This window comes from Meriones unguiculatus, chromosome 11 (genome assembly GCF_030254825.1).
Source record: "Meriones unguiculatus strain TT.TT164.6M chromosome 11, Bangor_MerUng_6.1, whole genome shotgun sequence".
Classification (NCBI taxonomy): domain Eukaryota; kingdom Metazoa; phylum Chordata; class Mammalia; order Rodentia; family Muridae; genus Meriones; species Meriones unguiculatus.
This window is the reverse complement of record NC_083359.1, coordinates 84992443-85015555: the sequence shown is the minus strand read 5'-3', so window position 1 is coordinate 85015555 and position 23113 is coordinate 84992443. Positions and strand designations below refer to the sequence as shown.

Here is a 23113-nt window from a genome sequence, read left to right as displayed (position 1 = left end):
TTTGGGGCAAGAAAGATAATATAAAATTTCTAAAATACTTTATTTTCAAGCACATCAACACACCAATTAAAATATCAATGATAAGCAGCATTTTTGTTCAACTAGATTAATCACACCTTTCTTACATTAGGCACATGAAATCACCTGCCTACCTTTCTCATTAAAAGCAGTTATTCAAACCATCACGATGAGTTTTGTGAGGGTCTATGGCTGTAGAGATGGAACATCAGAGGCAGGACAACTGTTTTTATATAACATCAAGTCATAAACTACTACTGCCTGTGACCACATCTCCCTTGACCTTTATGAAGTTCATTTCAGGGGAAACCTATTAAGACTCCCCTAGCACAGTACCTTGGCAGCTTTGTTAACCTTGTCTTCGTTTTCTCTCTTATAGACGAACACAGATGCACACTTCCCATCTTGCAGCACGGCAGGATAAACAGCGAGTCCAGAGGGTAAGGTGAACGGTGATTCTCGCAGCGTGTAGCTCTTTAAAGCACTGTTCTCTGATCCCATCCCTTTTGCAGTGAGTTGGTACTGCAGTTCCCTCTCAAATCCAAACAGATCTGAAAACCAAGTAGAAACAAACGTAAATGTTAAATCTCTATCTGCAATTTAAGGCAGGCTGGCTAAGCCAAGGTACCCGAAGAGGACATTCAAACTTCCTCATTCCTGCAGTGCTCACAAATGCATCTGATATACAGAAGGCCAACGAACAGCCAGTTATCGGGAATGCCTGTTAATTAGCAACTAACAACTCCAGAGAAAATGGGTTACCAAACAGTCGCATACAGTTCCTTCCCCAAACCCAATCACACACAAATTTCTATAAAGCTCGTAAGACGTTTCATTTAAAATAAGTAGTCTTAATGCAGCCACTCCTGAGGTGATCTGATAGACTAAGATCAGAAGGAAGGAGAAGAGGACCTCCCCTATCAGTGGGCTTGGGGAGGGGCATGCATGAGGAAGGGGGAGGGAGGGGCTTATGGGGGAATACAAAATGAATAAAGTGTAACTAATAATAAAAAAAAAAATTAAAAAAAAAGTAGTCTTTGGATAGATACAAATCCAGTAATTGTGACACAAATCCCTCGACTTGGATTTTCCTTCCACTTGAGGAGCCACAGAATAATTTCTCTATGTAATGCTGCTGAACTACATGCCTACCACATTGAGTTAAAGTGTGCATCAATGCAATCATATTACTACACGAGGAACAAAAAAAAAAGGATGAAGGTGAAAAGCTGCAGAAAATTATAGTTTTTCAAGATCTAAGAATATATGAAGGTAAACGCGAATTCTGCTCAAATGCAGTGAGCTCAAATTCTCTTTCCTAAGAATAACGGGGCTTGTGCACTGCCAAGTCCCGGGGGACGCACCTGCGACACATTTCCTGCACCTCAGGCTCAGGGATCATGAAGAAAGAGAGGGTTTGGAAAAGCCAGAGGAGCAGGAAGTTTGCTGTGAGACTGTCTTCCAGAAAGTCACAGCGACTTTATTCATACAGTCTTACTAAAACAGCTGCCTAAATAGGACCCAAACAAAGAGGACACCTAGGGACATGCTAACATGAACGGGTGAGATTTCACACAACCTCCACCCTAGCCAAAGAACTACAGGTAGGTGTGTATTTAGTGTATTGTGTCACACACACCCCAGTTAAAAAAAGAGAGACCATGAATTTGAGAGATCTGTGGAGAGGGGTGCTAGGGGAGGGGGTGCATGGGAAGGGTTAAAAGGAGGAAAGGGAAAAGAGAAGATATAATTATGTACAATTTCAAAAATTAAAAATACTATATAAAAATGAAGTGACATTAATAACAATACTAAAAAATCAACAGCCTTGGTTACAAGAAATATACACATTTTACTGGAACAGCAGATGAAAGCACTTCATGCAGGGTAATGAGGAGAAGCTCTGCTCATCTGGGGTGCAGCGGCGCCTGATCAGTGAGGGCCTTCCTTGTGCTTCCTGGCCAAAGAGCAGTCAACTCACAGACTAACTATCTGGAGCATCCATGAATGGAATGAAGGGACAGACTGGATTACCGTCTCCTCTACGAATTTGAACAGGCCAAGGTTTTTCTCTATCTCTAGTAGCACATCTGAAGCTGGAGGCTCCATGAGGTGAAGCTGGGGCTATGGCAAAGGAAGGCTACATGGGAGCAAAAACTTGGCAGGCACCAAAAAAGTGAGTGGTTAGTGGGAGAGCAACAGGCATGGGCCGGAGAACGGCTGGTTTACAGGAGCACACCTCCACCCCGGACCTGTCTCAAGCCTGTAGGATGAGCAGCTGGTCTCAAATCCAGTTTTTCCACTGCCTCATTGACTAACCCTCTGGAGTCTGTAGCCTACACTCTCTGAAACCAACTCACATTTCTACTTGAACCCCTGCGTGAAAAAAAAAAAAAACCAAACAAAACAATGAGATAGCCATGAGTTAGGAAAGGGTTATTTTGAAAAGTCTGTGAAGCTAGCCTGCTGCGTTCTTGGTTCACTACAAAATAAAACTTTTCAAAGTTAACAAGCAAAAAAGGTAACACAGAGCTACAAGCAGATGAGAGTCTTCTTGGCCAAAATCACACTATTTAGCTTCATAGTTAGTCCTGAAGAGATACTATGGTCACCAAGATTCATGAGCTGTGCTGGCAGAGGCAAGGGCAATGGACATTTAACTGACAGATTTCCAGTAGTAGGGCATGCCCATGTTGGAATATTGGGTCTTAGAATATCAACTAACCTTTACTTCAATGTTATACATAAACAGATGATAATACCTATAGACTTACAAAAATATAAGGTGTTAAAACTAGTCATTTTCCACAGCAGTGTACTGCCTAGGACCCTGAGAAAAATCAATTGAACAGGGAGAGGACTCAATTTCTACTGAAGAAAATGGAATATCTTGTGCAGAGTTCTATGCCCAATGCAGTAGGGAAAGGGTGCTGATGACTGGATTTGAGAACCCCCTAAAGCTGTAGCTCCGATTCTTCCCACAGCTGTACCTAAGAGGCAGGAACGCGGCTGACATAAACAGTACTTTTACAACTTAGAACGGAAAGGAACTTGCTGAAATGCAAGATACAAAAACACTCCGAGGTCCAAATATTCTTCCTTGGTTTGGGGAGTAAGGAGGAAAACGTGAAATAGTGCCAGGTAGCTTTGAAAGTCACGCGAAGGGAGAAAAGGATATTCTAATACAGCATGGACATTTTACAGAATACGCCCCTGATGCTCGCTACAATGAAACGTCGAGTCAACAGTCTTGGATGTGAATATACATCATAACTGTCTTTAAAAAGAAAACCATTTCCCTGTTTTCCTCCAGCCTTTTTCTTTCTTTGGCTTCAGGTGAACCTTCCGAAGGGACCATTCTTGCCTACGTTCTCAACCACAAACTCCGTGTCCTCTTGAGAGAAATATGTGCCCCTTTGTTCTTCACCCAGCAATTAATAGTCTCTTGGTTCTAATTCCCTTAGCTCTAAAGTACCAAAGCTGAAGACTTGCCCCGAGAATTCTAACGATATTTATTCATTGGCACTTTGATGCTGGGTGACAAACATTACTAGCAGCCCCGTGCTTTGATCTGTTGCAGCCAGGTACAGTCCCTGTCAAGAACTCAACCTCACTGTGCTAGCTGACAAGCAAAACATGTAGCCTCTCTGGACTAAAAGCACTCCTCCATCTGACCTCAGCGCAGGACAAACAGCAGTCCCTCAAACCAGCAATAAGAGTGATCCCCAAATTCAGCAGAAACGACCTCCGCAGACGTGTGTTATGTTTATTTTACGCACGAAGCCCCGGGGGTGCTGGAGCTGTCTGGGACTCTACACCGCGCGGCCTTCCCGCTGGCGTCCAGGCCCGGGCATCTTCTCCCTCCACCGGCCTCGCCGCGGCTGGCGGGGCTCACTCGAGACGCCAGGCGGAGGGGCACCCCAACAAGCCAAAGCAGCTGGCGCCCAACTGGCCGCGCCAGGGTGTCCCGGGAGGGGGGACCCCGCGCCCCACCCTCCCCGCCCCGCCGCCCAGGCCGCTGCGCCGCCGGTTACCTGCGGGCGGTGGGGGGAGGCTGGCGGCTCCGCTCCCTCCGCGCCCGTGGCTGGCTCCCGCAGTCAGGCCGCGGCCCCTCCGCCCACAGTCTCCGCGGACCCGGCGCAGGCCGCACAAGGACCCGGAAACGGGTCGACAGCCCAGCCTTCCGTTCCTCTGACGCCACCCGCGAGGCGCGCGAACCCGGAACCGAGCCGCCGCGGCCGGGCAGGTGGTGCCCCGGTCGTGTCGCCTTGAGGTGTGGGCGCCGGGGAAGCCCGCGCTTCACGCCGGCTCCCAGGAGCCCTCTCTGGCTGCAGGGAGACCTCCCTGCGCGCCTCTGCAGCCTGACTGCACAGGTATCCTAGTTCTAATGTTTGGGTTTTTAACCGGCCACTTTTGAGATCATTTCCGCCCGAATCCAAAATGGCCACCTCTGGCGTCAGACAAGTACTCCAGTAAAGGGGGCGGGGCAAAAGGAGAGGCGTTTGAAGCTGAGCCAGAACTTTCCCGGTAGCAAGTCCTGGCCGCCCTGATTGGCCGCGCTACCTGGTGAGGTGTTTGGGTTTTTTTGTTTTGTTTTTTGTAAACTACTAGTGAAGTTGTCAGAAACCATGATGAGTCATGCTTAAGACTTAAGGTTTCAGATAGAAAAACCTGGAATCGTAATTCAGTGGGAGTAAAATTAGAAAGCATATCACTCCTCAAGACCGAAGAGGAGGGGAAGGGAGGGGAAGAAAGAAAAGGAGAGGAAAGGAGAATGGAGGGTAGGGGAGGAAAGGAGGAGAGGAAAGAGGACGAGGAGGGAAAGGCGATGGCCATACACATGCTTATTACCAGCTCCAATATCTTCTGACTTCTCCTTCTCCTCGCTTGTTCATCTTTGGTGTAACCGCCTGAGAACAAATGATCACCCCGTTTGCGTGTGGTGGTCATTGGTCATAGGTTTGTGAAAATAGCAGGGCCTCTAGACAGCAGCACAAAGGAGTCCCTGCTCTGGACTGAGAATAAACCAAAGACAAAAGGGGTTTGAACCCAAAGCTTGTAAGGCCTGTGACAAACCTGTTGAAATGATTGATCCTCATAGCCACAGGATGGCTCACAAAAGAGCGGTGGCAGCCACTGCTACTTTAATGAAAGAAAGCAAACAAGCTAACTCGGGGTCAAGATCTTATACTCACAGCACCCCACAATATTGTTGAGGTCTTTCTCTGAACGCTGGCTAATGACTGAGTGACCCAGTTCCAGGTCCTACTCTTGGCTTACCCTTGAACCAGGTTTGAGAAATCTACCACCATCAGTTCTACTACCCCCTTGCCTGGTGACAAGCCACAGGTGCTCATCTGAAATAAAAGATGAAACCAGGTACATGGGAGTTGCAATAGTTACTTTAATCAAAATGATCTGGGCCCAAGCCAGGTACCTCAGGCCCAGAGAGCAGAAATGATTGATCTGACCCAGGCTCTCAGATGGGAAAAGAGAAGCCCACCACCATATGCATGGACTGTCTTTTGTATGTTTTTAGTACTGGGCATGTTCATGGTATGTCCATAGAGAAAGGGGCTTCTTATTGCTGGAAAAACGATTTTTAAAAATCTTGGCCCTCCTGGAGACTATTTGGCTTCCCCTACAAATTGTTGACCTCCACTGCTGGGCTTCTGACCTGGATGCCCAACAAACGGCCCCAAGGCAAGTGGGGCCTGTTCATATTCTGATGACATACCTGACCTGGTACTGCCTGAGAGTCCATGATAAAGAAAAAATGGAGCGAGACAGTGAGCCCAGCAGAGACAATGAAGCCAGTGGAGGTGAGCTAGGCACTCAACCCAAGCCCCACTGTCTCTCATCTGGAGGAGGCCTGTGGGGTACCCGAGCAGCTCTGAGCTTGGAGGTCTTTCTGCTCTCTCTTTAGCTGCCTGGTGTACCTGGGACACAGCCAGTGAACCCAGTGGAGGGACCTTTATCAGGCTGGCGAACAGCAGAGACAACCAGTTGGCTAGAGGCCTGCATAAGAACACAAGCAACAAAACTTGTGGCATTACCGGAAACCAGCAGTACTATCACAGCAAGCCCTGGAGATACTATCACACCTGAAGAACAAGAAAAAGATTTTAAATCTGAGGCTATGAAAATGATAGAAGCATTAAAGGAAGAAAATAAAGCTCTCAAGGTAGCACAGGAAAATACATCCAAACTGATGAAAGAATTGAACAAATCCCTTAAAGAAATACAGGAAACTACAATGAAACAGGAGAAGGAAATGAATAAAACTGTTCAAGACCTAAAATTGGGGGGGAGACCTAAAAATGGAACTAGAAACAATAAAGAAAACACAATCTGAGACAATCCTGGAGATGGCAAACCTTGGGAAGTGGACAGGAACTACAGACACAAGTATCACCAACAGAATAAAAGAGACGAAAGAGAATCTAATGGGTAGACGATAAGATTGAAGAAATTGATATATCAGTCAAAGAATATGTTAAATCTTAAAAACTCCCAACACAGAACATCTAAGAGATCTGGGACACTATGAAAAGAGTGAACCTAAGAATAATAAGAATAGAAGAAGGAGAAGACTCCTAGCTCCAAGGCCCAGAAAATATTTTTACCAAAATCATAGAAGAAAGCTTCCCCAACCTGAAAAAGAGAGGCCTATAAATATACAAGAAGCTTACAGAACACCAAATAGACTGGGCCAGAAAGGAAAATCACCCCATCACATAATAATCAAAACATTTAATGTGCAGAACAAAGAGGGAATATTAAAAGCTGCAAGGGAAAAAGGCCAAGTCACATATAACCTATCAGAATTACACCTGACTTCTCAGAAACTCTAAAAGCCAGAAGGACCTGGACAGATATTTTACAGACAGTAAGAGACGACAGATGTCAGCCACTACTACTATACCCAGCAAATCTTTTAATCACCATAGAGGGAGAAAACAAGACATTCCACAACAAAAACAAATTTAAACCTAACATATCTACAGAACATTTCAACCAAACAAAAGAGAATATACCCTCTCAGCACCTTACAGAAACTTCTCCAAAATTGACTCTCTACTTGGTCACAAAGTAAGCATCAGCAGATATAAAAAGATTTAAATAACCCCATGGATCTTATCAAATCACCATGGATAGACATAATTTTACCTTAAGACCCAGCTATACCTCTCCTGGGTATATACCTAAAAGACTTTCCACCATACAACAAGGGTACTTGCTCAACTATGTTTATAGCAGCTTTATTCATAATAGCCAGAAACTAGAAACAACCTAGATGTCCCTCAGCCGAAGAATGGATAAAGAAACAAATTTACACAATGGAATACTACTCAGCCATTAAAAACAAAGAAATCGTGAAATTTGCAGGCAAATGGATGGAACTAGAAAAGATCATCTTAAGTGAGGAAACCCATACCCAGAAAGACACACCTGGTCTTTTTAAGACACACCTACTCACTTTTAAGTTGATTTTAGCTATATAGTACAGGATAAGCATACTATGAGGCACATACCCAAAGAAGATAAGTAATGAGGACCCAGGGGAGGATGCATAAATCTCACTCAGAAGGGGAGATAGAATAGACAGAGGTAATGGCTGAAGAGAAGGAAAAGGTAGGAGAGAGGGCACAGATAGTTAACAGGGTGGATATTAGCCCTGAGGAGAGCAAGGCTGAGAGGACAGGCTTGTAGAGAAAAGAGAAACTGAGGGTGGGGACATTTCTGTGACAAGCTGGAGACCTAAGACAGGATAGGCTCCTGAGACTGTATGAGGGGGACTCAAGCAGTAACCCCTAGTAGCAGAGATCATAGAGACTGAAGAGGACATCCTCTAACTAGACTAGTCTTCTAGTAAAGGGCAGGGAACACCAACCCACCCACAAAAACTTCAGCCCAAAATTTACCTTGCCTAAAAGATGTGCAGGGATAAAGATAGAGCAGAAAGAACAAAGATTGAGGGAATGCCCAACCAATGCCTGGCCCAACCGAAGACTCACCCTATTGGAGAGTGCCAACCCCTGACACTATGATATTCTGCTAAGCTTGCAGACAGGAGCCTATCAGAGTTGTCCCCTTAGAGGCTCTACCCAGCAATGCTTCAAAACAGATGCTGAGACTCACAGCCAAACATTGTTCAGTGCATAGGGAGTCTTGGGGAATAGTGGGAGGAAAGAAAAAAGGACTCAGAGTGGGAGGAAAGAAAAAAAGGACCCAGAAGTGACAGGAACTTCACAAGAAAAATAACAGGGCCAATTATCTAGGGCCAGTTATCTAGGGGTTTTCTGAGACTGAAACATCAACCAAGGCCTATGCATGAACTGGACCTAGGCTCCCTACAAAGATGTAGCAGATGAGCAGCTTAGACTTCAAGTAGGTACTCCAGTAAGGGACGTGAGGACTGCATCTGGACAGACCCACTTGCTATCTTTCTGCTCACTTTACCCTGGCAGGACTGCTTTGACAGGCCACAGGGAAGAGGACATGCTCTGTCCTGATGCAACTTGATGAGCTGGGGTGTATGGGAAAGGGAGCTCCTCTTTTCTAAGGAAAGGGTGGGGGGAGGGTAGGGCTGGGAGGGGATGAGGGAAGGGACTACTAGGAAGTAAAGTGAATAAAATAAGTGAGAAAAAGAAAAAATGGACAGCCTTAACACCCAGATTGATGGAGGACACCAGAGGAAAAGATCCTTCTCCCAGAAATAACTGGCAGGATTCTGGTAAATGACCTCCACCAAGCTACTCATCTGGGGTACACAAAACTTTCTGAGTTGCTCAGACCAAGGTATGCTCCACCTAGACTGGACAGCCTAACTGGGGATGTCTCAGACAGATGCCAGGTTTGCGCTCAAGTGAATCCAAAACAGAGAGCCTTTACTCTGGAAGGTGTCCGGATGAGAGGCCAACACCCCCACAAACTCTGGACAAAACTGACTTCACCAAGATCCAGACTGCTGGGGGAGAATAAAAGTACTTACTATTCTGAAAGATACATTTTCTGAGTGGGTAGAAGCATTCTTCACCAGGACTGAAACTGCTCAAAGAGTAGCTAAGGAGCTCCTCCAGGAACTGGCCCCTGGTTTGGTGTCCCCGTGGTAACAGTGTCCAACAGTAACCTAGCTCTCATAGCCCAAACCTTGCATTAATAGATAAGCCTTTAGAGATAGATTGAAAACTTCATTGTGCATATAGACCTCGGAGTTTTGGACAGGTTAAAAAAATAAACAGGACATTTAGGAAAGTTTAACAAAATTCATTAGAGTCCAGCAAAGGATGATAGGCTCTTTGCTTTGCTTTGCTTTGGCCTGCTGTACCCCATGGGGAGGGATTTACCCCCTATGAGATTATGTTTGAAAGACCTCCCCTATAGCTTCCCAGGCCCAGAGACCAGCAATTGGCAGAACTCTAACCATTACTTTCTCAAGTCACTACAGGCCCAACCTGTCCTCCATAAAGGCTATTTGAGAGACTGAGAGCCCAGCTCCTGAGTCCATGACCAGTTTCCCCTTTCTCCAAGTCCAGTGATGCTGTCTGGGTCAGGCAGGTAGCCAAAGGGGCCCCGAAACCAACCTGGAAAGGACCCTCTACATGGTGATTCTCTCCACTCCTATGGTCAAAAAAGTGGAAGTCACAGATGCCGTTGCCAAATGGACTATCTATAGACCCATTGAAATTAAGGTCTAATTGGGACCCTCTCCTCTGTCCACCCTGCTACCTCCTCCTGACACTTGTGTTTGGTATGAATACAAGGTTATGGTCCAACCCTCACAGGCCTCAGGTCTGGACTTGGGATCCGAGGAAGACAGTTCCAGAGAAGGTATTAGATAATATGACTACAAACCAGCAACTATATTCCATCTTGACCTTTACTTGCTGATGCCCACTTTAGTGTGTGGTTGTACTGGAAAAAGGAAATATATCGGGGTTTAATACAATGTTGTGCATGCCCTGTGGCTGGGCCCCTAATTGCCAGGAACAAGGGAGTTTCCATTGCAAAAGTGGGTTTGTAAGACTAAGGATTCAAAAAAAAAAAAAAAAAAATAAGGATTCCTTAAAAATTCATTTAAAAAGATTCTGGCCTTTGGGAAACAGAAAAACAAAACAAAAAACTGGGGAAGCAGACTCTATGGCACAGGAAGGGTCCCTGGTTATGCTCAAACACCCACACCCTGTACTATATAAGGACAGGAAGTAGCCACTGCCAGCCCATTAACTGACAAAACTCAGTGTGACTGGAGACAGCCCAGATTCACATTAGATCACTTCTAGGGGCTAAAACTTGTTTAGTATCCAAAACCTTTAACCTAGTCGGTTCCCCTTTATTCTGATACACCTCTGCTATTCTGCCTTGTGGGTAATTCATATGATAACAATATTGCTGGGCCTCTGAGACTGCTTTGTGGACATGTACTAATGGTTTGCCTTGTCTGATGCTTTCACAGATTCCCCTACAGAAATGGTCCTACAAAACTGAAAAGACTTAGCCTTTTAAAAGAAACTATGTATGGCTTTAGGGAAAATCTGTTGTTTCTAGGCTAATTGTTCAGGAATAAATAGAAAAAAAATCTTGCCAAGCTCAGAGAAATAATTGGTACCAGCCCCTGTTCTCTTCGTGTCCCCCTGCCCTCCCCAGGCTAATTACTCTGCTATTGGCACTGGCTGGACCTTTAATTCTCATAATGATTAGATTAACTGTTGGAGGCTGGGCTGATGTGTGCCCTAAAGATCTGGTTACACCTCACCTTGTTTTGTAAACTGCCTAAGACATACCTGATTGGTTGATTAAACAGACTATTCCTGGGCAGGCTGAAAGGGGTAGGCATGGTGAAGGTTCCTGGATCGGAGAGGACAGGAGAATAAGGAGACAGACCTTGATAAAGGAGGGAGGATGCCACAATGCATTAGTGTGGAGAACAAAACCACCCATGTAGGCTGAGTGCAAGGGCGCCAATATTGGCATGAAAACTGCCCAGATGAAAAATACAAGAAAGTACCATGGGATTATGGATGGAAGGGAGACCAGATGAGGAGGATTAAGGTGGATGGCATGGATTGGGGCTGGGAGGTGAATGGTGAGATTATTGAGACAGTGTAGGTGAAATATCTGCCTGGCCCAAGGTAATAGGGCAATTATAAAATCTAACAGATGTGTTTTATTATTTGTGGTAGTAGGTTAGATAATACCTCCATGATAATCTTAGGGCTAATAATAAATAACAATATTTAGCTCAACATGCTTAATTTTTAATTACTACAACAATTAACAATGTGGCCCTACATCTTAAACTAAAACAAATAAGTCAATGATTTGACTCATTCACTAAGACCAGTGAGGAATGAATACTAAAGACTGTATTTCATATGCTGGTTTTGATTTGCTCCTTATGGGTGGTCAGCACTTTATCTGGAAGCCTGCTGAAGATGCAGCCTGGGCTCATGAAGCTAGAGACATGGCTCACTGGTTAAGAGCTCTTGCTGGCTCTGCACAGGACCTAAGTTCATGTCCCAGCACCTGTATCAGGTAGCTTACCTGTAATTCCAGTCCTAGGGGATCTGATGCCCTCTTCTAGCCTCCAAGAACAACAGCGAGTGTGTGATTTAGGACTTCCTCTTCTGACTTCATCTCTTAGTCTTTCACTCACCCTGTCTACTCACACCAGCCTCCTGGGTCTCCCTCCAGCCTAGCTGGACATTTGTCTTAGGACCTTTGTTCTAGCTCCTCCTTCAGTCTGCTGTACCTCCAACCTTTGACATTTATTTGGCTAAGTCTCTCATGTCCTCCTACTGTACTCTTGTTCAGTAGGTACTATTCTCTTTGGTGAAAACCTGTGCTATCTAATATCACAGCCTTTTCTCTTTGTCAATTTCATTGCCAAAGCTTTTTAATCTGTTTCCTTTTGCATTTTTCTACTGCCCACAAGTTCTAACATCTCTTTTATGAAGTGTAAAAACTACAGGTTTTCTTAATGTTTCCAGATTTGGAAACATTTTTTTACCATAAATAGCATCTCATAGTTTCAATATAAAATTTTTTCTTAGTGTTATCACTGTACTGAGGGCCCTTGTGTGTGATCGCTTCATAAATTGATCAAACATGGGAATTCCTACTGCTTATGCCTCTTGTTCATTTCTAGAGGTTAACTTTGGAGTTTTTATTCAACAGAGATGCAAATAAGAGCCAGGCACAACCAATAACTTTGATGGTTACTGGCATCCTGACCTGTAGAATACCGAACCAGCAATGGTCAGCAAACATGTGAAAACAAGAAAATTCCAGAGATTTTATAGTTTTATTAGATTTTGCTCTCAGTTTTGGCAATAAAGTTTATTTTCCAACTATTTTCTTCAAAGGTGTTGAAAATTCTTTCCCTTCTTTCCCCAAACATTGCTGCCTTCTCCCCTGCCTGGTAACAAAGGCCATTATGTAAAGAATCCACTAATCCAGTGAACTGGAACATGGTGGTGTGGATAGCCAAACATGGAGTCACCTGCGTCAGAAGAACAAAACATATGGCGTGACGGCTGCTTCTTGGATTTGGTTAGAAAGAAAGGTGGAAAAAGCCCTTGCTTGCCTTTCTTGTCTTCTGCAAGAAACAGAAGAGCAAAGAATATCTAAAGGAATCCAGCAGGAATGTGCTCTAGCCACTGTACCTGTACCTCAAGAACACAAACAGGGCATTTTAGCAACAGGAAGTCAGCCCAAGCTGGATAGTACTGAGGAAATGCAGGGGCTTTCACAACAACAAAAATGTAAGTAAGCCTGATGTGGGGGCATGTGCTCATCATTCTGGCATGCAAGGGCTGAGGCAGGGGAACCATTGCACATTTGAGGCCAGCCTGGATGGCATGGTGAGACCCTGTCTCGAAAGCCAATAAAACACAAAATAAACATAAGAAAGTTGAGAGGTTTGGAAGGAAGGGTTCTTAAATGAATGCTTGATAAAGACTACACTACCAAAAAGATTCTTCTACTACAAGCTTTCCTAGAGGTCACTGCAATCCTATATAAAAATGTGTCTACAAGGACATCTGCCCAGCAATGGACCCTTCAATCTTGGGATACGTGCCTTATCATTGTGGCCAAGGATCACTGTTCCTAAGTATATATGATGACCTCCTTGTGGTTGTTTGTGAAAACATTTCCTTGCTCCATTATGCACACATTTTACCCTGACATGCACATTCCTCTTACAATGCTGTGCTATTTCCAGATAAACATCCTACTGCTTTTTACTTAGGTTGAAAGTAATTAGGAATTACATGACAATATGATTGTACCAGTGGAGTTTTCAGAAGGAGCCACTGAAATGGAAGAGCAAACCACCATTGAGGAGTAAATTTAGTTAAGTTTCACTGGAGGCTCCCCTGCGCCCTCTGGTGGCAAATGTACAGTGTCACTCACTTCTCTGGGTAGAGAAGAACATTTGGAACCAGTCTGGCTTGTGGCCTGGAGGCTGAAATTCTCTGCGTGCTCTCCTAATTTTGAGAACTTTTATGGCTGCCTAAAATGTGGATAGACTTACGAGAAGAATACGACTCATATATCACATGATACATATTACTCCACTATAGGAAGAAATGAGGTTCTTCATGCAATCGGCAAAACAGATGAACGATGAGAACAGCCAGTTACACACCTCCTTCTGTCCTAACGACAGTGTTGGCACTTTAGGGAAAACTTGCCCCTTTTTCTGAAAGTCTGGTGCTATTAAGGCCCCAGACTCTGATTGTTAGTGTACCTTCCTGTCATCAAAATCATATCCAGGCAGGAGTGAGGCTGCTTTGGCAGGGTCTCTTTTAGTGTGGTTCCTCAGCATCCAAGCACCAGCAGCTTCAAGAAACTATCTGCCCTCACTCCTCACCAGAATTTAACACGCACTAGTGAAAACTAGACCAGATACCCACAAAGGGCACTCCTGTTCATTAGGGATACGAACACCTGTAACTAGTTCTCTTTACTCAACATGGAGCTTTGTTCCCTAATCAAAGTCCTCTTTGATTTTCTGGAAGGGAATTGTTTCCTATTCCATTTCCAACTGCTCACCAAGGTGGCCTATAGCAACTTAAAAACAAAGGAAAAGCAGCTCTTTGTAGACTTCACCAGTTTCCAAGCTGTGTAGGAGCTGATCGTATAATAACCTGCGGGTTTTGATACCAGTCTGACTGATACAAGATCGATTGAAAATAGCTGACCCCATTACCACAGAATGTTGTTAGCCATGTCTTACAATTGTGGTGATCCCTGTTGGGTAAGGAGACATACAACAGCCAGCTGTGGGATTTTGATGTAAGAAATTCCTGGGGTCACAGACAAGTTTATGCCTATGGAAAAGCACTCTTTTCTATCTGCTGGACCTCTCTAATTTGGAAAGCCTCAGAGGTGTGGTGCCTGTCATCATGGCAACGAAGTCCCTGATGTACATGAGAACAGATTAAAACTTGAACAGTCTAGAGAGTAGCCCAGGTACTGATGCAATGAAAACAACAGTTGTGTTTTAAGGAAAGAGCCATGCTGTTTGACTCACAATGACACAGCAAAACAAACACCGCTTTCCTAGGAATCCAAGAGATGGTTATGTCAACTCAGATCAAAGGGAAACCTCTGCTGAAAGAAAACAAATTTGATGCAATTTTCAGTGTGAACACAAAGGACTCCTGTGGGTCAAGGGTAGCAATGACACCCGTTACCTGAAAATGAGGTTAAATAGTAGGCTCTGCCTTATAGCCATAATCATTCAGAGAAGGAACAAGTTCACTGAGACAATGTGCTTGGCTCTGGATTTCACTGAAGACGGTACAAGAAACCAAGGGACTGGTGGGTGGCAGCAAATTCAATGACTGTATGACGATCAAGCAGATGGAAACAAAGTGGTGAGAAAAATTAGCGCTCAACTAGTTTGGAAAGAGTCATCAAAGCACTGGCACACAGGAAGATGTCAGTGATGTGTGAGAAGATGGGGGCTCTAACTGAACCAAAGAACTACGGAAAGGAAAGCCAGAATGGTGGGAGTCACGTCCATGACAGAATCCTTCTGTTCAAGCATTGTGTAGGTGAGCTTGTGCCACACCTACCAGTGTTGCGCATGCTGCATTGGTAGCTGATATGTCTGTTCAGTTTCACTATGTTAGAGAAGAATTTTTTTTTCTAATTTTCAGCTTTCAAAGTTATTTTTTTTTTTTTTTTTTTTTTTTGTTTTGTTTTGTTTTTCTGGCTCTATTTGAAAGGGATCTTGGGAGAAACCCAACATAATTTCCAAGGAAACTTGGGAATCTGCTTATGAGACTAGGTAGATTATGGAAGTGCCAGGATATTCTACTTGCAAGCTACATAACCAGGAAAGCTGGTGATGGAATTCAGTCTGAGTCCAAAGTTCTAAGAAGCACGGTGATCTACAGAGTATAGTTTGAGCTGAAAGGCCCATGACTTGGGAAGGTGGGGGGAAGGGAAGCCATTGGTATAACTCCCAGTGTTCAGATGCCCAGGAATTGGAAGCAACGGGGCCCTAGCTATAGAAGAAAGAATTCATGTTGCTTTTGCTTGTTTGTGAGCCATCAGCACACTGGAAGATGGGCCCATGCTGGTGAGGGTGCACCTTCTCTATTCCATCTACTGATTCAAGTGCTAGTCTTCCAGAAACACACCTAGGCCCACCCAGAAAAAATAGTATTTTGTCAGATATATGTGCATTTCTTAGCCCAGTCAAACAGAAACACAGAAAAAACATGACACGAGGTATAAAATTCTAGGTTGACAGTTTATTCTTTTTCATAGTTTCTGATAAGAAAATTCTCTTTATTTTGTCCTCTGTATATGTCTTCAAAATTTTTTAGTTCTTTGAGAATCTCAGTGTATTTTGATCATGTTGACCACCCCTCCCCGCAAAAGATCCACCTTTCTTCCCCATCCACCCAACTTTGTCCTTTTGTTCTATGTCTCTTGGAAAACCAGAAAAACAATTTGTGCTTTCTACTTTCTACTATCTTAGAGTCCTTGGAATAATGGGTAAGTTTATCTCCATACTACACATATACATGTTGTTGTAGGTTGAACTATGTTTCCCAAATATATGTTGCAGTCTTAGACAGGAATACCTCCAAAGGTGATCTTATTTGGAAATAGTCTTTACAAAGGTAATCAAGTTAATGAGGTTATTAGAGTGGGCCTAATGCAATGATTGCTGTCCTGGTGTGAGACAACTGGATACAGAAACATGCAGGGAGAAAAAGGCATAAAGACACAGAAGCAGAAGCCAGCCGTGGTGTAGGAGGCTACATCTATGAGACAGGGGGTGCCAGTGCCTGTCAGCAAACACCAGAAGCTAGAAACCTTACAAATGTCACAGAAAACATGGCACTGCTGGTACTGAGATTCTGGACTGTTAGTTTCCACAGACGTGGCTTCCACAAAACCTAGTTCTAATGTCTGACACCAGCCAGTTGTTTAGTGAACATTTACTGCAGTCCTAGGAAACTGACATGTTTTATACAAGCAGCTGGTTTGGAACATTATACAATCTCCACTTTCTACCCTCCCCCAGGAACAAAACTGGTTTAAGAATCCACTGAAGCCAGGATTACTGGCTCACACCTACAATCACAGCACTCGAGAAGTTGAGGCTAGAGGATCTCTGTGTGGGAAACGCTCTTGTTACTTAGTAAATTCCAGGCTATCCCGGACTACAGTATGAATTCTTATTTCAGTGTAATAGTGATTAGTGATGATGATGTTGACAACAGTAACAGAACTGCACATCATGATCACAGGATTTCAGACCTAGGGTCCATTTAGCCTCTGGCTAACTTTTCATTATTTGAAGTGTGATACTTTTGTTATGGAAAGTGAATGGGACCAGTCAGAACAGAGCAATGCCTTATCCAGTCATCATCAGAGAGGCCTTCAACTGCACCAGAATTATTTTTGAGTTCTGAATTCATCCATCCCGCAAGAAAAACAAGCAAGTCTATAGTTCAGACCCTGTTCTTGTTAGCCACTTATTAAGACTGAAGGCAGTTTGTTCTTTGAAGTATTTTATGTTTTTTTTTTCCCCAGGCTAATTTAAAATTTAATAATTTTATTTGAGGTGTTACAGATACAACCCAGGTTGCATACATGCTAAGAGAGTGCTGAGCCACTCAGCTATAGCTCCAGTTCCTTTTTAAAAGATGCTTGTGGAAATTTTAATTTTTATACCCTAAGAAAATTTCTAGTATATGTCATTAAATTAAGTGTGCCTGTAACTTGTAATCAAAATCTAGTGAGGGCAAGATATGACTTACATTATGAATGGCATTTCTAGAAGTGCTGAGTGCTGACCCTTTTTGTGCTCTGACATACACAAGAATTTAGATATTCTTCATTATTAATCTCATGGGCAAACTTTCATAACCAAGGGATGCTAAACTGCCCATGCCTGAGTAGAAAGATTACAAATTCTAAGTCTGTGAAGTCCTAAAACAATATAAATATATAAGATATTTAGAAACGTTATGAATTATCAGGAATGTTCTTCTAAGTCAGTGTGTAAACGTCACTATTTTTCTATTAATGTCACCTAGATATACTTAGACTCAGGGTACATGATAGACAATAGGAAAGCATTTGTACAAGGAGTGCTGTATTAAAAACAAAAAGAGGTGATATAATTTACTAACTATAGAAATGTGGGGAAGTAATTCTGTATCTCATCTCATTTTTAAAAAGAAATATATATTTTACATATATTGTGTTTTACAATATTTACCATAGCCTGTAGGTGAAGGTCAGAGGGCAGACTTCCAGGATTTGGCTCTCTCCTTCAACCATGTGGGTTCTGGTACTTGAACCCAGATCTTCAGGCTTGACAGCAAGTGACTTTACTTACCTAGCTATCTCACTGGCTCTCACCTCAGATTTTTTTTTTAATTGTAAAAATAAGAGTTGGACAGTACTGATTCAAACCTTTCTGACTTTAATAGTTTGTGGATAAAAGGGAAACAAAGACAATAATTGCATGCTTTCAGAACGATCAATTAGGTTGTGAATTCACAAACATAAACAACTTCCCAGATCATACACTACCTTATATGTATCAGGTAAGAACATATCTGTTGGTTATATTTACAATTTTAAGTGTTTGGTTTCTTGAGCAGATGGACTGAAGTGTCCCAAGGGCCTTCTGAGCTCTAGCGCTTTGTGCTAGGCATGTGGATTATGGAAATAGTATAGTTGGGTCACGGATTCTAACTTAAAGGCAGAAGCTTACCTTTTATCTGTGTTGTTCGGAAGCCTTGTGTTTCCTTCAGCAGGAGGCGATCAAAAAAAAAAAAAAAAAAACAATCTATGCTTATATTTATTTCACTTGCTTGGTTTCTCAAGTAAAATTTTTAATATTTTAAAATCAATGAATTATTTTCAAAACTCATTATTAATCACTATGCTACTCTCCAGTTCCCACTACCTACTTCTATCTTAAGTGAACAAAGAGAGAAAGAGTTCTTTCCTTAATTTTCTTAGGTAAGGCAAAAAATAATTAGCTTGTTCACAGTTGATACTGTACATTTCAGGAAAGCGAGGTTTAGAAGCCCAGTGTTGCCCCTGCTCCGTTTCCGGAGGTTGTCCCGGGATTCTGCTACAGTTACTAGGGCATGAAGCCGACTTACAGTAGAGGATACTAGTGGATAGCATCACTTACAGCATATGCTCTCTCTCAGTTAAAAAACTCAGATAGTTAGTAACTTTGTGAAAGAAGCTTCCAGACATAGCATGGAATAAAAGCTGAGGTTCATTTAAAATTTAAAGGTAGCACAACTCACACGAAATATTAAGGAGTTTATAAGTAGAAAGATAAAGCAAAAAAAAAAAAAAGTATGTGTATCCCATGTACATGAGTGGTTCCTATGAAACATAGTAAATATGAAAACATGCCTTTGGCTCATTTCTTTGCATGTATACCACTTTTTAACCGAAATTAGTCACTTAATGTACATAATGTAGTGTGTATTTTTCCAGGCTAGTAGTTCTGCAACAATCTCACGGTAAACATTATTCACCTCAAGAGGTGGCTGGACAAGTGACCACTGGAGCATCAATTGCGTTTAACAGAAGACATGAGAGTTAGAGTTAACCTGAAGATAACAGCGTGGAGAAAAAAGCAACACAGCCCCACAGGAGTACAACATGCATTATTAAGTCAAGATTCAAAGTTAACCCACAGTGTACAGATGTCTCATAAGCTGAGCGCACATATGGGAGGGCTGACTTTATCGAGACCCAAAGCTGTAGTAGTAAGGTTCGTCAGGGCGGAATCCATATGCGGTAGCAGGACGTCCAAGGATTCCCACTGGTTGGCCAAAGCCATCCATTCCAAGGCTGGAAAGAAAAAGGCAAGTGATGAGCTGCTCTGTTTTTAACCACACACCCACAGATGGGTCATTGTCAGGGCCCCAGAATGTCACACTTCCAAGATTCCCTGACCGTGATTTTCAGAGATATTAACATTTTCTATTCTCATTAAAATGTACTTAATAAAATACCTACTTCTGACAGTCTATTTCCAAAATCAGAAACCTGTTAGGAGGGTCTATTTCTAAATAAAGTAGAAGACTCAACTGAGACAGTTTGATTCAACAAATTATTCACACATGTGGCTCTTATGAAAGAATATGAAAAATTCCCATTCCAGCAATGCTCATCACTACTCCACTGGGAAATGGTAACAGTGGTAGCAGTGGCAAGAGTTTGCTGATGGCTACAAGGTCTCTTTGTCTTGCGGAGGTAGAGACTAACCCCCTATTAACACAATATGCAGTCTGAGCATTAGCAGCAAACTCCCAACACATCCAAGTCATATGAGCCTGAAAGAACAAGAGAGAATTCCACCCAGCCTACAAACCAGCCGGAGTTTGTGTATGCCAAACTGTGTATCTTTTCCTCTTTAGTAAAATCAGGATGATTTTAAACTCTGGTTTATTCTATGCAAACAGAAGCCCAAGGGTTGCACAGATAGCCTGTAGCACAGATATAGGCTAATCTGAACTTACAATATTCTTTTGTCTATGAATAAGCTATTAAAAGAGAATCTGTTCTACAAAGCATCTTAGCAAAGATTATTCAACACTGAAGAAAAAGACAAAATGTTAATTTGCCAGGCAAATATGACAGCTTCAACATGCTCATGCACAGCTCATGCAGCGAATGCTAGTGAGCTCAATTTAAAACAGAAGGAAATAATTTATAATGCAGAAATTAAGCTCTGAAAATAAAAAGCACATTTAAATGACAAGACTGAGATTCTATTACCCAGAAAGATAATTTCACCAACAAAATGTCAATCTGATTAAAAATATATTCACATTTACATTAACTTCCTCTCACAAGGTAAGATTATACTGAAATACACTAGAATAAAAATGCTAATAGTATGTGCATTCAAGTTTGTATATGTATCAGACCATATCTAAAGAGTAAATGTAAATATGCTAGATGCTAAGAGTTTCATGGAAGACACATACTTCAAGCGAATCTACCTCTTAGGGAAACAGAACTAATACTACCTTTCAGGTTAAGGTTTGTACTGAGTGATCCTGGGGAAAAAAAAAACCAAACAAAAAACCCACAACTCTTTCATGGATCAATATTTTATTAATGCTAGTTTCAAATTTTAAGTCTATATTTTCTTTTGAAATGGTAAAAATATAAATACCCCTTTGTACTTTATTTCATGGATGAGATTAAACTTTGAGGTGAAGGAAAAATATTATTGGAGAGGTCGCTTCAGAGAGGGTGGGGGTTGGGAGTAATGAGAGTATATTATATACATGTATGAAATTGTCAATCAATTTCATTAATAAAAAACGATGTTTCAGAAATTAGTGGCTTCAACAAATTTCTATATATTCATAAGGTACAGCTATTCAAAATTAGAAAAACAGCTGGCTGATGATGACTCCTAAGCATTAAGACTGAGCATATCATGTGTTTAGATAACTCTGACATGTAAGAAGTGATGATGGCTTATTGATTTCAACTTACTCCTTCCCCACCTGTGTACTTGCTACTTCAGACACTCCTGAGCTCCTCTTAAAAGACTTAAAGCTGAACTTAAAGCTTGAACTTATCAGTTCAGGCTAATTTTGTTGTCATTTCTTAGTCTCAAACCTTTGGAAATCAGGTTTGTAATAGATCACTGAGCAAACAGAAAGCACCTTCGAAATTGACCGTATCATCAGAGGGCTTTTGGGAAAGGCTACATAAAAGATGATGATTGGCAGAGAGTTTGGCATGCTAGCACAGAAAAGGAAGTTTCTCAGTGCAATGTGGGGAGAGAAGCGACTCACAGCAAATTCCTTTGCTGTCACTGGCCTGGATCAGGACCTGGACCAGCATCTGACCTTTGCAGTCCAGTGGTCCTCAGTGAGGAAAGGACTTAGCAGAGTTTCAGAGACTGAGACTGTTCTACATTCAAGGTGAATGATTTCTTTTCTCTATTTCTATCATGAATAGAAAGGCAAACTCCTCACCACTGTTTTCCTATGTGGCTTGTTGACTGAATAAATATATCTAGACATGCCCATATACTGCACTTTTCAGTAAAAATGACAAATCCCCATTTACCCCTTTTCTGAATACACCAATTACACTACAAGAGTCTATATGCCCAGTTAAGTGAAGGTAAGATCCACCCTTAGGTGTAGATCCCTGTGCTTAGGCCACTATAGCAGGTTCTGTGTCCACAGCCAACAGTTCCTAGCACTATGAGTATTTGCTGCAATGTGAGGGCAGCACTTGAGCTTTTTTATATGTATGTATGTATGTTTGTATGTATGGATGGATGCGTGCATGCATGCATGTATTGCCCAGGAAGAAAACTTGAACCTAACTCTTAAAACTGGCTCTTTTTGATTTACCCTTCATATAGTATAGATTAAGCATTTAAAGGATATTTAAATAACCAGCTTGAAGAATATTGTGATACTGTAGATCCTTTTGTCGTTATGGCCATCTTTTAAATTAGTTGTGATGCTACAGTTTTCTTCTTTAATCTTTTATTTGGGTTGTTCTAAAGCAGTAGAGGACAGGGCTTTCCATGATGTTAGAACTTGGAGACAGATATTCTTTTGGATCACATGGACATTAATTTTACTTTCTTTATTGATACAAAGATACGGCATTATTAATGTGAAGTCTGGCTCAAAAGTAGGAGAGTCTAACAATAAGTATCACTTTAAATGGAAATAGATATTAGCGGTGAGTTCTTTTAGAAGCGACAGAAGCCACAAATACAAAAGGGCAATGGTGTAGCAAAACTCGGGCCTTTCTGACTCAGGAAGACTTAACCTGCCATTATACAACCATGGATACGTTTGTCCTTACCAGGGACCTAGGAACCCAAAGAAATGAAGCTGTGATGTGTGACGTCTGCTCTAGCTTTGTGTAACCACCACTTTAGGTAACAGTTTGTAACACATGTTTATACATGCTCATATTTAACCATATCCTGCTCAGTATGTCTCTATATGCACGGATTCTCTTTCTGCTTCTGTGCACCTGTGTAAATAAACCCATAAATTCTTCCACATTAGCACATGCAGCCACTATACTAGTGTTTCTTCACATGGCTCTTTAGTGATACTGAACTTTTATCTTTAGTGTTCAGATAAAATACATGTTTTAATCATCCAAACCCAGTATCTTTTCTTGATAATAGATAGTTCTAGTTCAATGAAAAAGACTCTCTCTGGTAAAAAGATAACAAAGGATGGCAATGTCAACACATCAATCTTCTCTTAAGTTTTATGCCCAAGAACAATGAATTTAGTGGTATCTTGAGAATAAAATAGAAAGAAAATCCTTTAAAGTAGAAAACTATAGTTATAATTCAACAATAATATAATATTAAAACATTTAGAATTTGTTTTTATAAATCTACAGATTTCATTGACACAGATAAAGCAGAAAATTGAATTCTGTCAATATTTACAAGGCCTTGAAACAAGTCCCCAAGCAGCATTCACTAAGATTCTCAACTTGCGATGACTCAGGGAAAAGGAAATCTGAAATGACATGTGACGCTTTACATGCAGCACAGTCCAAGGAAACG

The 23113-nt window shown here is 42.1% G+C and overlaps 3 protein-coding genes across 6 annotated transcripts in view; 1 reads left to right on the top strand and 2 right to left on the bottom strand.

The window, feature by feature from the left end:
* The window catches only part of Scyl3 (SCY1 like pseudokinase 3), a 28636-nt gene extending 24356 nt beyond the window's left edge, over positions 1 to 4280 (bottom strand). Inside the window, exons 1-2 of one of the 3 annotated variants that reach the window (XM_021639420.2) lie at positions 4053 to 4280; positions 355 to 569 (exon numbers count right to left, since the gene is read on the bottom strand). In XM_021639420.2, coding sequence (XP_021495095.1) covers positions 355 to 519 — 165 coding nt within the window. In that variant the 5' untranslated portion in view covers positions 520 to 569; positions 4053 to 4280. Of the gene's footprint in view, positions 1 to 354; positions 570 to 4052 lie in introns of those variants that run through there. The other 2 variants (XM_060364597.1, XM_060364598.1) reach the window with 2 other exon arrangements.
* Positions 3208 to 8564, top strand: LOC132646545 (uncharacterized). Its single transcript, XM_060365094.1, has 3 exons — positions 3208 to 3274; positions 3802 to 4391; positions 5945 to 8564. The coding sequence occupies exons 1-3, from the start codon at positions 3208 to 3210 to the stop codon at positions 6371 to 6373; spliced, it is 1086 nt and encodes a 361-aa protein (XP_060221077.1). The 3' UTR covers positions 6374 to 8564.
* A 7207-nt stretch (positions 8565 to 15771) lies between these two features.
* Kifap3 (kinesin associated protein 3) overlaps positions 15772 to 23113 on the bottom strand; it is a 139248-nt gene continuing 131906 nt past the window's right edge. For both annotated transcript variants that reach the window (XM_021639423.2, XM_021639424.2), the window contains one exon: positions 15772 to 19383. In XM_021639423.2, the coding sequence (XP_021495098.1) occupies positions 19275 to 19383 (109 nt within the window). In that variant the 3' untranslated portion in view covers positions 15772 to 19274. The remainder of the gene's footprint in view (positions 19384 to 23113) is intronic.